Source organism: Tamandua tetradactyla, chromosome 20 (assembly GCF_023851605.1).
Source record: "Tamandua tetradactyla isolate mTamTet1 chromosome 20, mTamTet1.pri, whole genome shotgun sequence".
Classification (NCBI taxonomy): Eukaryota; Metazoa; Chordata; class Mammalia; order Pilosa; family Myrmecophagidae; genus Tamandua; species Tamandua tetradactyla.
Genome location: NC_135346.1, coordinates 20067864 through 20083185, shown reverse-complemented (window position 1 = coordinate 20083185; position 15322 = coordinate 20067864). Strand labels below are relative to the sequence as shown.

The 15322-nt window shown below is 40.9% G+C and overlaps 1 protein-coding gene, 1 non-coding gene and 1 pseudogene across 2 annotated transcripts in view; 1 reads left to right on the top strand and 2 right to left on the bottom strand.

Moving 5' to 3' along the window:
* The window catches only part of CYSTM1 (cysteine rich transmembrane module containing 1), a 75898-nt gene extending 60786 nt beyond the window's left edge, over positions 1-15112 (bottom strand). Inside the window, exons 1-3 of the mRNA XM_077137960.1 lie at positions 14971-15112; positions 14741-14921; positions 14162-14299 (exon numbers count right to left, since the gene is read on the bottom strand). Of these exons, the coding sequence (XP_076994075.1) occupies positions 14162-14299; positions 14741-14921; positions 14971-15112 (461 nt within the window). The remainder of the gene's footprint in view (positions 1-14161; positions 14300-14740; positions 14922-14970) is intronic.
* LOC143665071 (U2 spliceosomal RNA) lies at positions 2910-3102 on the top strand. Its single transcript, XR_013166746.1, has one exon. It is a non-coding gene; the product is annotated as a U2 spliceosomal RNA (small nuclear RNA).
* Positions 3157-14153, bottom strand: LOC143663840 (eukaryotic translation initiation factor 3 subunit J-like; annotated as a pseudogene).
* Positions 15113-15322: the final 210 nt, after the last annotated feature.

The following is a 15322-nucleotide window of genomic DNA, read 5'->3' as shown; positions in this document are numbered from 1 at the left end:
TGTTTGAGCTTGCCAATCCCACACCTTTTAGCTGAAAAGGTTCTCGGATCAATCTTGCTGACAAGAAGGCTCAATTTCTTAGCCCAAATTCCTAGCCTTATTTTTTTTTTTTAATATTTTTACTGAGATATCTATACGTACCAGTCCATCCATAGCATACAATTAATGGCTCACAATCTTGTCATATAGTTGTGTATTCATCACCATGATCATTTTTAGGACATCTGCATTACTCCAGAAAAAGAAATAAAAAGAAAAAAGAAGAATCCCATATATACCATATCCTTTACCCCTCTGTCTCATTCACCACAAGTTTTGCAATCTACCCTTTTTTTTTCTAACCCTTATTCTCACCCCCTGAAGTATTTACTTTTTTGCTCTTCTTTTTTACTCATCTGTCCATACTGATAAAGGGAATATCAGTCACAAGATTTTCACAATCACATAGTCACACTGTAAAAGCTATACAGTTATACAATCATGTTCAAGAATTAAGTCTACTGGATTACAGTTCATCAGTTTCAGGTATTTCCTTCTAGTTATTCTAATATATTAAAAACTAAAGAGGGATATCTATAGAATGCATAAGAATAACTCCAGAATAACCTTTGACTCTATTTGAAATCTCTCAGCCACTGAAACTTTGCCTCATTTCTCTCTTCTCCTTTTTGATCAAGAAGGCTTTCTTAATCCCATGATGCCAGTTCTAGGCTCAACCCTGGGAGTCAGTCCCACATTGTTAGGGAGATTTACACCCCTGGCAGTCATGTCCCACATGGGGGGAGAGCAGTGACTTCACCTGCCTACTTGGCTTAGAGAGAGAGGGCATATCTGAGCAACAAAAGAGTTCTCTGGTGGTGGCTCTTGGGCATAATTACAAGTAGGCTTAGCTTCTCCACTGCAGGAATAAGTTTCATAGGGGTAAGCCCCAAGATCAAGAGTTCAGCCTATTAAATTGGTTGTCCCCAATACTTGCAAGAATATCACAGACTCCCCAGGTGGAACGTTTAATATTTTCTCCTTTTCCCCCAGTCCTCCAAGGGCACTTCGCAAATACTTTTTATTTTATGCCCTAACTACTCAGGGATGAATCGGGGCATCACACTAACCTGTACAAACCAACAAGCTCTCACTCCCTATTCAAGATTCCATGTAACTATGGTGTTCAAACAAACTGACTACATGACTACTACACTATAATTAGATAGTGTGCTACAGAAAATATAAATTTTGCACCAAATAAACATCTCTTCCTTTGGTCTTACACTGAAATTGAGTTTTAAAATACAAACCATATCATCCTTTACCTTGTGTTCTGATTTACCTTAGTCCTATTAAGATCAGGTTCATTCATATCTCCAGTTGAAGTCTGATCACTTTTTCAACTTTTTAAACAGTTGCTGTATGGAATAATGCTGACTTTCATAGCATCAGAGCCCTAACTCTGAATTTCAGGTGTCACACAAATACCAAAAATTCTAGGGAACAACCACGTTATACACAAATAGCTCAGCATCTCACAATTTAGAAATAACAATTACAACTCTGGAAGAGATGTGGCTGCTGTAAGAGTTTACAATCTAGGAACCTCTATAATAGGCCTTAATCTGATACCCTAGGCTCTTGATTTCAATTCTCCAAGTTTGTGTAATTAGTCCATACGTGTGAGGCAAAATATTTTTGTCTTTTTTTTTTTGACATTTCATTCAACATACTGTCCCTCAGGTTCACGCCTCATAACTTCATTCCTTCTTGCAGCTACTCAGTAGTCCACTGTATCCATACACCACAGTTCCCCTTTCTACTCCTCAGTCAGTGTACCCTTAGGCCACCTCTATCCATTACAAATCACGAACACTGCCACCATAAACATCAGTGTCCAAATGTCCATTTGTGTCCCCACTCTCAGTTCCTCCAGTCCCTAGCCTTTTGATACAATCCAGTTTCATTTCTGCTACTGCTGGTATCTTAGTCATGTGCATAAGTTAACATGGGATCCTCATTTCTAAAAAAACGGATTCTCCACTGTTCTAGTTTGCTAGCTGCCAGAATGCAACACACCAGAGATGGATTGGCTTTTAATAAAAGGGGATTTATTTTGTTGGTTCTTCAGAGGAAAGGCAGCTAACTTTCCACTGAGGTTCTTTCTTACGTGGAAGGCACAGGATGGTCTCTGCTGGTCTTCTCTCCAGGCCCCTGGGTTCCAACAACTTTCCCCGGGGTGACTTTCTGCATCTCCAAAGGCCTGGGCTGAGCTACAAGTGCTGAGATGAGGAATGCCGAACTGCTTAGGCTGTGCTACATTGCGCTCTCTCATTTAAGCACCAGCCAATTAAGTCAAACGTCACTCACTGCAGCAGACACGCCCCCTAGCTGACTGCAGATTTAATCGGCAATAGATGAGGTTCACGCACCATTGGCTTATGTTCGCAGCAACAAGACTAGGTATGCTCACCTGGCCAAGTTGACAACTGAATCTAACTAACACATCCACCCTCTGGCACCTGCAGCATATTACATGTTTAAAAATTATGGGGCTGGAAGCTATGAGTAACTAACCAAATGGCAAAATTTCAACAACCACCACCTAAAATTGCAATGGCCGTTATAGGGAAGACTGCAATTAGACAAACTTACTCAACTCAGAGGTGAGGGTTCCTGAATTAGGCCAAAAGGAAGATCCATTTTAATTGGTACTCAGAGTCTATCATGAAATCACAAAACTCTAAAAACAGTTTATATAAACTAGTGAGTTTTTATTTCTATGTTTTCTATATTTGTTTTTATGTCTAATTTATGGCTAAAAAATTTAAATTGACCCTACAAGCTCTCAACTTGTGTCTGTCTACATGTTTCATGCATGATATTTTCCTACCTCAGTTATAAAACTCCTTAAAAGAGCTTTTATCATAGCTTCTCAGCCTTTGTTGGCTAAGATCAAGTGTAGTATCTGTTCTTATCAGTTTAGTATCTGATACGTCCTCTATCCGAGGACAATATATTAAATGGATTTTTGGAATTGGGAGATGGAATAGGAACTTGCTCTGTCCACTCCAGGCATCGACCTGGTATTGCAGTACTTCCAGGAACGGTGCACCCCCCTTGGGGGAATAATAAATGTATAAAAAGTCAAAAAAAAAAAAAAAAAGAGCTTTTATCAAATTAGCTTAAAGATAAATAAGTACTAATATAGAAATTAATAGTCTCTAAGACCTATTAATTAAGGAAACCAAGCTTCTAATATTTCTAATGGGAGAAAAGTATTCATAGATCTAGAATCAAAACTTTTTTTAACAAAAATTTAAGTTCACATAAATGATACCAATCAAAAGCAGTGGGTTCTCTGCCCAACAGGCTCAAATGACCAATTTCTAAGACACCAGCGTTTCAAAGAGAGAGTTTATTGCTAAGCATGAAGAGGAGAGCAGATGGGCTTCTGGTCTAAAAAGCTGTCTCCCTAAACTGCAGTTCTCAGATGTTTTACAGTATCAAAAAATGGGTAGAAAATGAAAAAAAGAGAGATGGGCAGGTTTTAGGATATGAGAACAATGGCTCAAGATGATGAGGTTAGAGGTAATCTAAGTATTGAGCATGCACAAAACAATTATCAAAAGTTGAAAAACAGGGTAAGGGAGTACAAGTGAGGGTCAGTCACAAGGTTTTTACAATCACAAGATAAAGGCTATATAGTTATACAATTATCAGAGATTAAGGCAGCTGGATTACAGTTTAGAAATTTCAGGTATTTCCCTCTGTCTATTCTAATATACTAGATAGTAAAAAAGAATACCTATATAATGATCCAGAAATCATGATTATTTCTTAAATCTTAACTTCTGAGTTACATAATTCAGTTAAACCCTTAACAAACAAGACTAGTTTAATATTGTTAGTTAAATAAAAACAGCTATGCCTTCTGAATTATCAATGTTAAGTATACTACAATCACAAGTTTATTTTACTTGAGTCTATTCCTAAATTTATACAGGTTTACTGATAATATAAGATATGATTATCTACTTGATCGTCAAGATGATGAAAAATGTAAATGTGTATATAACCAAATTGTGTTGTTATTATTATCATTTTTTTTTACATGGGCAGGCACCAGGAATCGAACCCAGGTCCTCTAGCATGGCAGGCAAGCCTGCTGAGCCACTGTGGCCCGCCCAAAATTGTGTTATTATTTTGACAAACTAAGAATAATTATGCTTTGTACGATATTTTAAGACAGCTTCAAAGATCTTTTTGGTAAATAAGGTATGCAGGATGTGTTTTGTTAAGAAAAAAGGGTAGTTTTGTCCGAAAGTTAAATGACTGGTTGTCCCAAAATGAGGAGGAATGTGTAGGACAAAACTTAACTGGATATGGAAAATTGTAGGTTTGTGGAACAAGAATTTTATTTGTCATGGTTAAGGTTGGCTAAGATTTCATAGGCTTATGAGATTTTCAACAGTTTTCTGATCAGACAGTATCCTCATGCAAAACTAGAATATGGTTTCTTTCTGTTAAAATGGATTATTGGTCTGTTCCTAGTAAGAGGTCATATAAAGTTTTCCTTAACCATTTGAGTAATCTACCTGGAAGGCAAAAATTCTATGTCTTATAAGAATAATATCCTTATTGATATTTATATTGACCTTATTACCCTATATTGTTTAAGAAAACAATTCTCTTCACTTTTAAAAGAATTAAGTCTTCTTTATATATTTACGGATACTCCTATTTACTCTTTTATTGGTACATGGGTGAAAAAGAGAACCAAATATTGTCTGACAGTGACCCATTTTTTTATTTAGTAAAATGTTCAAATCTGACAACTTTTTACCATTTCTCCCTCCCAAAATCAAACCCTAAATGATGTCTTACTGATCCAGCAGGGTCCTGGGAAACCTCAAAGGATTTATTCTTTCACATTGTAAAAAGAGATCTGCTTTTAGAAACAGATTTATTTGATTATGTTATAAGTTGCAAGGGAAATGTTGTAGAAATTTAGTTCTGCATTCATCACCACAATCAATTTTTGATCATTCCCATTACTCCAAAAAAAAGAATAAAAATAAAAATTGAAAAGAACAACCAAGGATTCACGGGTGGTTCAGTGGCAGAATGCTCGCCTTGCATGCAGGAGGCCTGGGTTCAATTTCCGGATCATGGACCCAAAAAAAAAGAACAACCAAAACATCCCATACCCCTTATGCCCACCTAGTATTTTTTTTTTTTGCCCATATTTTTTTACTTATCTGTCTGTACCATGGATAAAGTGCCAGTCCTAGGTACACAATCATATGGTCACACTGTAAAAGCTATATAGTTATACAATAATCTTAAAGAGTCAAGGCTACTGGATTACAGTTCAACAATTTCAGGTATTTCATCCTAGCTATTCTAATACACTAAAAACTAAAGAGGGATAACTGTAGAATGCATAAGAATAACATACAGAATGATCTCTCAACTCTGTTTGAAATTTCTCAGCTAGTGAAACTTTGTTTCATTCCTCTTCCCCTTTTTGGTTAAGAAGTCTTTCTCAATACTAAGATGCCAGGTCCAGGATTATCCCTGGGAGTCATGTCCCATGTTGTCAGGGAGATTTACATCCCCAGGAGTCACGTCTCACATGGGGGAGAGGGCAGTGAGTTCCCCTGCCTAGTTGGCTGTGCTGGTTTGAAAGGATGTATCGACCCAAGAAAAGTGATGTTTTAATCAAAATCCCATTTTGTAAAATGGCAGAATAATCCCTATCCAATACTGTATGTCTGAATCTGTAATTAGATCATCTCCCTGGAGATATCTCTCAATCAAGAGTGGTTGTTAAACTGGATTAGGGGAGATGTGTCTCCAACCATTTGGGTGGGTCTTGATTAGTTTCTAAAGTCCTATAAAAGAGGGAACATTCTAGAGAATGAAAGCAATTCAGAGAGAACAAAGAAGAACAACATAGCCATGAGAAGCAGAGTCCACCAGCCAGTGACCTTTGGAGATGAAGAAGGAAAATGCCTCCTGGGGAGTTTCATGAAATAGGAAGCCAGGAGAAGAAGCTAATAGATGATGTCATGTCTGCCATGTGCCTTTCCAGATGACAGAGGAACCCTGACCATGTTCACCATGTGCCTCCTCACGTGACAGAGAGAGACCCTGAACTTCATCGGCCTTCTTAAACCAAGGTATCTTTTCCTGGATGCCTTTGATGGGACATTTCTATAGACTTGCTTTAACTAGGATATTTTCTCAGCCTTAGAACTGTAAACTAGCAACTTATTAAATTCCCCTTTTTAAAAGCCATTCTGTTTCTGATATATTGCATTCCAGTAGCTAGCAAATTAGAACATTGGCTTAAAGAAGAGAGGCCACATCTGAGCAACAAGAGTTCTTTGGCGATGGGTCTTTGGCATAATTATAAGTAGGCTTAGCTTCTCTATTGCAGGAAAAAAATTCACAGAGGTAAAACCCAAGATCGCGATTTCAGACTATTAACTTGGCTGTCCCCAATACTTGTGAGAATATCACAGACTCCCCAGGTGGGAATGTTTAATACTTCCTCCTTTCTCCCCAGCCCCTCAAGGGGACTGTGCTGGTTTAAAAGGATGTATGTACCCTAGAAAAGCCTTCTTGACCAAATGAAGGAAAAGAGAAATGAGACAAAATAAAATGTTAGTGGCTGAGAGATTTCAGAGTCAAGAGGTTATCCTGGAGGTTATTCTTACGCATTATACAGATATCCCCTTTTTAGTTTAACGTGTCTTAGAGAGGCTAGAGGGAAATGCCTGAAACTGCAGAGCTGTGTTCCAGTAGCCATGTTTCTTGAAGATGACTGTATAATGATATAGCTTTCACAATATGACTGTGTGGTTGTGAAAACCTTGTGTCTGATGCTCCTTTTACCTACAGTATGGGCAGATGAGTAAAAAATATGGATTAAAAATGAATAAATAATAGGGGGAACAAATGTTAAAATAAATTTAGTAGATTGAAATACCAGTGGTCAATGAAAGGGAGTGATAGGGGGTACAGGAAAAAAATATATAGGGAACAAAGGTTAAAATATATTGGGTATGGGCAGGCAATGGTGGTTCAGTGGCAGAGTTCTCACCTGCCATGCAGGAGACCCAATAAAAGTATAAAATCCTAAACTGCATGAAAAGTTTTTTTCTTTTATCAGAGTGTTTGGGGCAAGAGGGAGAAAAACTGGAGAAGGGGGTAGAGTCTGGGGTCCCCTGGAAGTTAGTGGTGGCAAGAAAGCTGCAAGTATTAGGTTTAAGGATAAAGGACTCATGAAATAGGCACATTCCTACAAAGGTCCCTCTCTCCACACACTTTTCCCTAGCTAACCATACCCAAAGTTCTGATACTGAAATTTGGCTGGTAAAGTATCACAAACAGCATTATAAATTTAATACGGAAGAAGTTTAGCACCATTTCCCAGGTCTTCTTTTACCCCAAAAATCTTTGATGTTCAACTGTGGTTTTTTTTCTTTCTTTCTTTCTTTTTTTTTTTTCATAGGCAGGCACCAGGAATCAAACCTGGGTTTTCAGCATGGCAGGCGAGAACTCTGCTTGCTGAGCCACCATGGCCTGCCCTGTTTTTAAAATATTTTTAATATTTTTATTGAGAAATATCCACACACATACTGTCCAACCATATTATACAATCAATGACTCACAATATCATCACATAATTGTGTATTCTTTACCATGGTCATTTTTAGAACATTTGCATCACTCCAGAAAAAGAAAAAAGAGAAAAAAACAAAAAGAACTCATACATTCCACATCCCTTACTCCTCCCTCTCACTGACTCATAGTATTACAACCTACCCAATTTTTACTTTTATCTCTCCCTATTATTTATTTATTTTTAACCCTTGTTTTTTCTTTTTTCACTTATCTTTTCCTACACTGGATAACAGGAGCATCAGACCCAAAGTTTTCACAATCACACAGTCACACTGTAAAAGCTATACAGTAATAGTGTCCTTCAAGAATCAAGGCTACTGGAACACAGCTCAACAGTTTTAGGTACTTCCCTCTAGCCACTCCAATACACACTATAAACTGAAAAGGGGTATCTACATAATGTGTAATAACCTCCAGGATAAACTCTTCACTCTTAAATCTCTCAGCCACTAACTAAGATTTTTTGTCTCATCTTTCTCTTTCCCCTTTTGGTCAAGAAGCCTTTCCTCATTCCCATGATGCCGGGTCCTCACTCATTCCTGGGAGTCAGGGAGATTTTCACATGTCTACATAGTTTGCAGTTAAGACTATTTTCTGGGTCAGTACTCTTGGGATTTGCTAATGATTCTTTTTTTGTTTTTAAGTCCTCACAATAGAGATTTTATTAAATTAGTTGCTTTATAAAACACTGCAGATGTCATAATTGTTAACATAATTTACCAAACTGTAGTTAACTGGTGCAGTTTGCTGAGGATGTTTTATAAAGGAAAAGAAATGCCAAAACCCTGTTAAAGTTGTTCCACTGCAGCCTAGGATAACAAAGGAGATTTGTTTCTCAGGTACTTAGATCAGGCAATTCCAACAGGTAGAGTTTCCCTCCCCCATCTGAAGCCCTCCATCAGCAGAAAGATTCAGATAAATATAAACTAGACAGAGATTCCACAACTTGTAAGGCAATAATGGAGAGGTTTACCTTCTTCAGCTTCAGTCTGGAGAGTTTTGGTCAATTTTTAAATATCGAACTGGTGGTGGCTTTTCAGGATCCTCACTCTGAGATAAGCAGTCTTCTTCATAATGTATTTTTAATATCCTCACGCTCAACTTTAAGACAAAGCAATTTTAATACTAGGTGCACACCACATACCCTTGCTGCAAACTGCTTTACTTAACAAGTTATGAAGTAGTTCAAGGAGGTATGGTTAAAGCTATATTACTGAATGGCGCTGGTAAATACTACACTATTTTTTTTGTCATGTTGCAACCTTTGTTTCCAATTTAGTGACTGCTGCTATGGAATCAGATAGCAACAATAACAACATTAAGAAAGAAAATATTTTTTCTTTTTTTTTTTTTTTACTATGATTTAGTAGCAACTGAGGTTCCTACTTTTAACCCCTTGGCAAGATCCAAGCTCCCTCATATGCACATGAGCACCTAAGTATCAAGGGGTTAAATAACCAGCACAAAGGTACTGTACTTCTGATTGTACCTCTTGGCAGAACTGAAAGGAAAGGAAGTTGTGCTACATGTTAAAGGGATTGTGGGCAACAGAAAGACGACACCAGGAGAAGAAGAAATGTCACATGAAGTCTTCATAGTCTTGTACATAACCTCCATCATAATCACCATAGTCTGCCAAATCATCTTTCATGATGGCTTTTAATCCCTCCCCCCTCATCCCCCGGAACCACACCTTTCTTCTTTTTGGCTTTGCTTTGCTTTGCTTGCTTCTGTTTTTCAATGCAAAGCACAGTCAACGAATTGGTAATCTTTTTCAAATCTTCAATTTCCAATGAAATACAGACATCTCAAACTAAGGCTTCCAAACATCTGGCATAATACAGTGATTTTTCATATTGTGCAATTTTATCTTTTAGTAACTCTCCAAACTCTGTGAAATCATCTCTTGAAGATGGGTTCATAGCATCTATTCCATAAACTGTATTATTAACACCAAAAGTTTCTTTTGCTAATTCGAGGTCTGACTCTTCCTGCAACTTCTTTAGCCACAGATTATCTGCTAGTTGTTCTTCTGGTGTTAGCACTTTAGGTTCTTCGGGTTGTTCTAACCTCTTTTTTATTTCTTCTTTTCTTCTGTGGCCATTCTTTCTCTTTGATCTTCTCTACTATTTTTTTCTTCTCTGAAACTTTTACTTCTGGTTGTACTTCTGCTTCCTTTTTTTTTCGTCATCATCGTCATCCTAGTTATCCTTGATGTCCTCGTCTTTGTCCTCGCCTTCCCAGCAGTCCCCGCCTGCGGTGCCACCACCGCCCCCCACCTTTCACACCGGGACCTCCACCGAGAACGTGTCTGTGTCCCAGGAGTTGAGGTCTCCCGCCACGGCTGCCATCTCAAGCAGGGTGTGAGTGTGTGTCTGGCTAATGATTCTTAAGCACCAATCATCAAAGAACTAATGATAGGCACCTCTGAATAAGGTATTACTCCCTAGTGAGCAAAGTCAAATAAATCAACTCCTCCCACCATCACTACCTTTAACTGAAAGGGTTCAGAAAAACATCAATCATCCCTTGTTTTTAACAAAGTCATACCACAGGCTTGCTGTCCAGAGACTAGATTCAAACCACTGTCTCCCTTGCTTCAGATCTAAGAACCCATCCAGTTTCCTAGATCTGGCTTTGAAACCTAAATCAGTATTAATATTCCACATCTCAGCTAAAAACTACAGAAGGCTTCATTCCTACTCACATCCTTTTGAAGAGTCCTTTATATATAAATGCCCAAAGTGGCATAAACCTTTTTGGCTATGAGGGTGGAGGGTCAAATTAGGTTCAATTCCCTCCTTCCTATATTGCTGCTTTTTAATTGCTGACTCCCATTTTACAGCCAAACCATTAGTAGCCTTGGCAAAGCATGGGGAGGCTAGAGGCCTGGAAAGCAGAGCTCAACTCAACCTGAGTTGAAAGCAGAGCTCAACTCAACCTCTCTCACAATTTCCCACATGTGAGAGAGCTAGCCTGGTCAACAAATGCCAGAAATTTAAAAGATGGATGGTGTCTCGTCAACAAATACCAGAGATCTAAAGAATGGATGACATACTTCGGCAAAGTCCCTGAGCACATCAGCAAGCACTCGAATTTCTACTTCTCTCAGTTGCCAGACTGGCAAACTGACTTAGGACAGGTACAATTTTAAAAGATGACTATTTTACTCATCATTCAACTTAATGAGCATTATAACCCACTTCTACTTCTGATGAGCTTAATAACTAACTCTTTTAAGGACTGAGACACCTTCCTATAATTCTCTAGCTGTTGAAAGTATGCTGGTAAAACTGTCAGCCCTATGGTTCTAGGCACTCAGAAAAAGCCAAACCCAGACTAGAAAAACAAAATGTTGAGCAATCTGAGTAGATTTACATGTCAAACAAATATGCATTTACCCCTAGGCCTCAAGATCTTGATTATAGGCTAAAGGGTAAGTAAGCCCTTAAACTCCAGGGGAAAAAACACAAGCAAAAATGCCTTAAGAATTTGAATGGGGCTTTCATTATAAAAGTTTAGAAAAGTCATCTCTTTTTTTATTTCACTGCAGCTCAAAACATACCATTCATACAAAAAATTAAAATATTATGGGGTGAAGAGAACCTCTTTTGTTGCTCAGTTGTGGCCTCTCTCTCTTAGCCAACACGACAAGCAAACTCACTGCCCTCCCCCTCTCTACATGGGACATCACTCCCAAGGGTGTGGACCTGCCTGGCAATGTGAGACAGAAATCCTAGAATGAGCTGACCAAAAGGGGGAAGAGCGAAAGGAGACAAAATAAAGTGTCAATGGGTGAGAGATTCCAAACAGAGTCTACCTGGAGGTTACTCTTACGCATTAAATACATATCACCTTGTTAGTGAAGATGTAATAGAAAAGCTGGGGGGAACTGTCTGAAATTGTAGAGCTGTGCTCCAGTAGCCATGTTTCTTGAAGATGATTGTATAATGATATAGCTTTTGCAATGTGATTGCGTGATTGTGAAAACCTTGTGTCTGATGCTCCTTTTATCTACCTTATGGACAAATGAGTAAAACATATGGATTAAAAATGAACAAATATGCCTGTCCATGTTAAAAAAAATGAATAATGGGGGGACAAATGTTAAAATAAATTTAGTAGATTGAAATGCTAATGATCAATGAAAGGGAGGGGTAAGGGGTATGGTATGTATGAATTTCTTTGTTTTCTTTTTGTTTCTTTTTCTGAACTGATACAAATGTTCTAAGAAAAGATCATGATGATGAATATGCAACTATGTGACGATATTGTGAATTATTGATTATATATGTAGAACGGAATGATCATATGTTAAGAACGTGTTTGTTGTTATATTTTAAAAAGTTAATTTTAAAAAGTAAAAAAAAGAATGGAATGATCATATGGTAAGAATGTTTGTGTCTATATGTGGTTATGTTTAATAAATAAATTTAAAAAATGAAAAAATATTATGGGGTGCACGGGTCGTTCAGTGGTACAATGCTCGCCTTCCATAAGGGAGACCCGAGTTCACTTCCCGGACCATGCACCTCCCCCCCAAAAAATACATACACATATTATGACACGGAGGAGCTCAAATGTCATATAAGCCTCTCAATAATTCTTCTTCGTACCTCTGTGAAGGGGATACTGATCATTACCCTGTTTCAAGGTCAAAGAACGTTTCTGTGCCAAGAAAGGAAGGCCATGCTCAGGGCCTTGGTGACACAGGCACAGGGCTAAGAATTGCTGTGTGGCCAGTCTGTGGCCCATACCAAAGCCCTGACCCTCACCGCCGCTCAGTTTTCCAAAGCAAAGGCATATCTTTTGAAGACCAACCTGTTTTTCTCATAGCTTGTGTTAAAACACACTAACATTTTTTTCCTTACAATGAAATCTTAAGTTCTCTACCAATGGGAAAACTTGTGGGGGTGGCAGAGGTGAATAAAAACAGGACAGTGGAAAATTTCCAAAAACTCTTGGCCTACTTAACTGCCCTGACAGCGCATACTTATTATTATTATGTTGGTGGGAGCGGCAGGTGGGCAGACTGTTTCCTTCCAAAGGAACCATGATTAGGTGATTTGTTCAAATATCATCAAAGAGGTTTGGAAAACGTTTAACAAATTTTTTAATGTGGCCAAGAAATCTCATTGCCAGCAATTCTTAATATTGGGAGGAGGGGAGTATCCTGCAAAGTCCCTTAAAAAAAAATCACTAAAGTAAGAAGTCCCACTACTGAAAACTACTCTGTACATACATAGCTCAATTCACCCTATCGTGGGGTTTACTTTTACAGAGAATGACTTCAGTGACCTGACTGGAAGTTCGCTATTTCCACGTGTCAGCACTCCCCCGAATGCTGCGCCTGTTCTTACATTTATGCACAAACCAGCTGCAGCCACCTTCTTAAGTTCTCAGCAATTCCCTAAACTGCCTTTTACTGTAGATTTCCCTAGAGTTCCAATTCTGTTTTCTGGGGCCAAACAAATACAAAACAAAGTTGTGGGAAGGTTTAACTATTTCACTTCCTCCCAGAAAACAGAAGCTGCTAAATTTTGATTTAATATGAGAAAGCTATGCCTTTGTTTTTGTTGTTACATCAGAGAATGTGAGGGCTAGGAAAACTTCATTTTCTTATAATCAAAATATTTTCTTCCATTTTCTCAGGAAATTAAGAACACTTAAGCAACCTTACAGTGAGAAGCCGAGGAGCTAAGAGAACTCTTGGCAACTGTGGGCCAGAGACCTTTATCATAAGAAAAAACATGAGTCCCTTTTCTGAAACGCTTACCCAATGCCCATAATCATGTTTTAAGAACCTATTCTCCTTTAATAACTACCCCCCCCAATTAAATTTCCTACCAACCACTTGGGGTTTTGGTTTTACCCTAGGGATGAGAAGTGTTTGTAAGACACTCCGAAACCCCTGAAGGGCAAGTGCTGGGGACATTACAACCTCTGTGCATATTGAGGTGGGGACAGCTCTCAGCTCGTCATTAAATCTGGCCAAATAAAATAAGAAAAAGACCCACATTGGGATGCTTCCTTTTTCTTGTAATAAGGAAGCTTTTTTTAATCTGCCAACAATGGCAGGACTGTGTGGCATCTGGCTGCCTGAGCCCCCATCCCCGTCTGTTACATTTCATAAGCAGAGTTCCTGGAAACCCATCAGAAAAGAGCTGCAAGCGTCATTACCTCTTTCCCGGACTGCCTATTCCAGCCTCCTCAGTGTATCCCCACCCGTGTTTCCACCACCCAAATCCAGCCGACGCTAGTTGGCTCCCCACAGCCCACAAACCCTCAGGTGGGTACTTAGAATTTTTCCTAATCCGCCCTAACCTACTTCGCCAAACTTTTTTTCTCCAAAACACTGAATCTAATCCCGAGACTACCCGGAAATTAGTCCCCGCCCCTCAGGATCCGGCTCAGATTTCACCTCCCCAACGGGTCTATTCCAATCCCAAGCCAACAGTGAGAGGATTCCTTCTCTCCACAGTACCTTCTCTGGACGCCCTCGGCCAGCCGGCGCCTGAGCCCCGGACTTCCAGTCCACCTCAGCCCCCTGCTCCCGCTCACGCCCCCACAGCAGGCCCCAGAGCACACAGTAGGTCCTCGGAAGCGCCACAGAAATCGCAACCTAAGGCGAAAAAAGCCAGAGCCTCAGGCAGACGTCCCCCGAGACAGGGTGTGGCGAGTCTCACTCGGAGCTTCCCCACTCCCCGCGAGGCGAAACCAGTGGAAACGCGGAGCCACTGAGTCCACGGCAAGAGGGCAGACGGGCGGCGCGGGAGCCTCACCAGCCCCCCGCCAGCCGCACTACGACCAGGGAACAGGAGCAGCAGGTGCGGGGCGCCGGGGCGAGCTCCCGGCAGGATGCAGCCTCTTCCTAGCCTCCCGGGACCCCCCTGCTTCAGAAGCGACGCGCGCCCCCGCCTCAGCCCCGCCCGTCCAGGTGCGGGTTCTCGGGACGCCCGCCGCGAGGTCGGGGGCGCGCACAGTTCGGACAGCCGTTGCCCGCGCCTCACCCCCTCCCTGGTCCCAGCGTGACTGGCTTCGGAGCCGCTGGACCTCGCCTCACCTCTTCTCCGCCTTCTCGTCAATCCGCCGGGCTCCACTAACGGGCTGTACACTAGTCTGGTCCGAATCGGACCGGACGCAAAGGGAAAGCACCCGACGCGCCGCACTCGCCTCGCAACGAATGAGGAGCCGCCGCGCGCCTGACGTCACGGCCGCCTGGAGGGTCCGGAGCTCCGAGTCACCTGATCACCCTGACAACGCGGGGCGGGACGAGGAGAGAGGCGGCGTCACAGCGCGGGCCCCGCCCCCAGCCTCCTAGTTCCCTAGGCGCCGCCGGGAGCGCTCTCCGGCCGTTGACGCCACCGGGGCCCGAGGCTTGACCTCTGCTTCCTTGTGCGGGCCTCTGAGCTGAATGTAATACCCTTGTCTCCATTACTCCGTTAGACACCCCGTCAGGTTGGACCGACCTCCGAGATCCAACCGATGCCCCCGCGCCTTAAGCGCCAGTGCTTGGGAGGCAGCGCCGCTGTCCCTGTGGTGCCCTGCCCGGTATGTGGCACTCGGTTCTCGGTGGGCTGCTGCTTTGTCAAGACCAAAGTAGTTTCGGGGGTGGCAGTTTGCTCCCTGAGCTTTACCTGAGAGG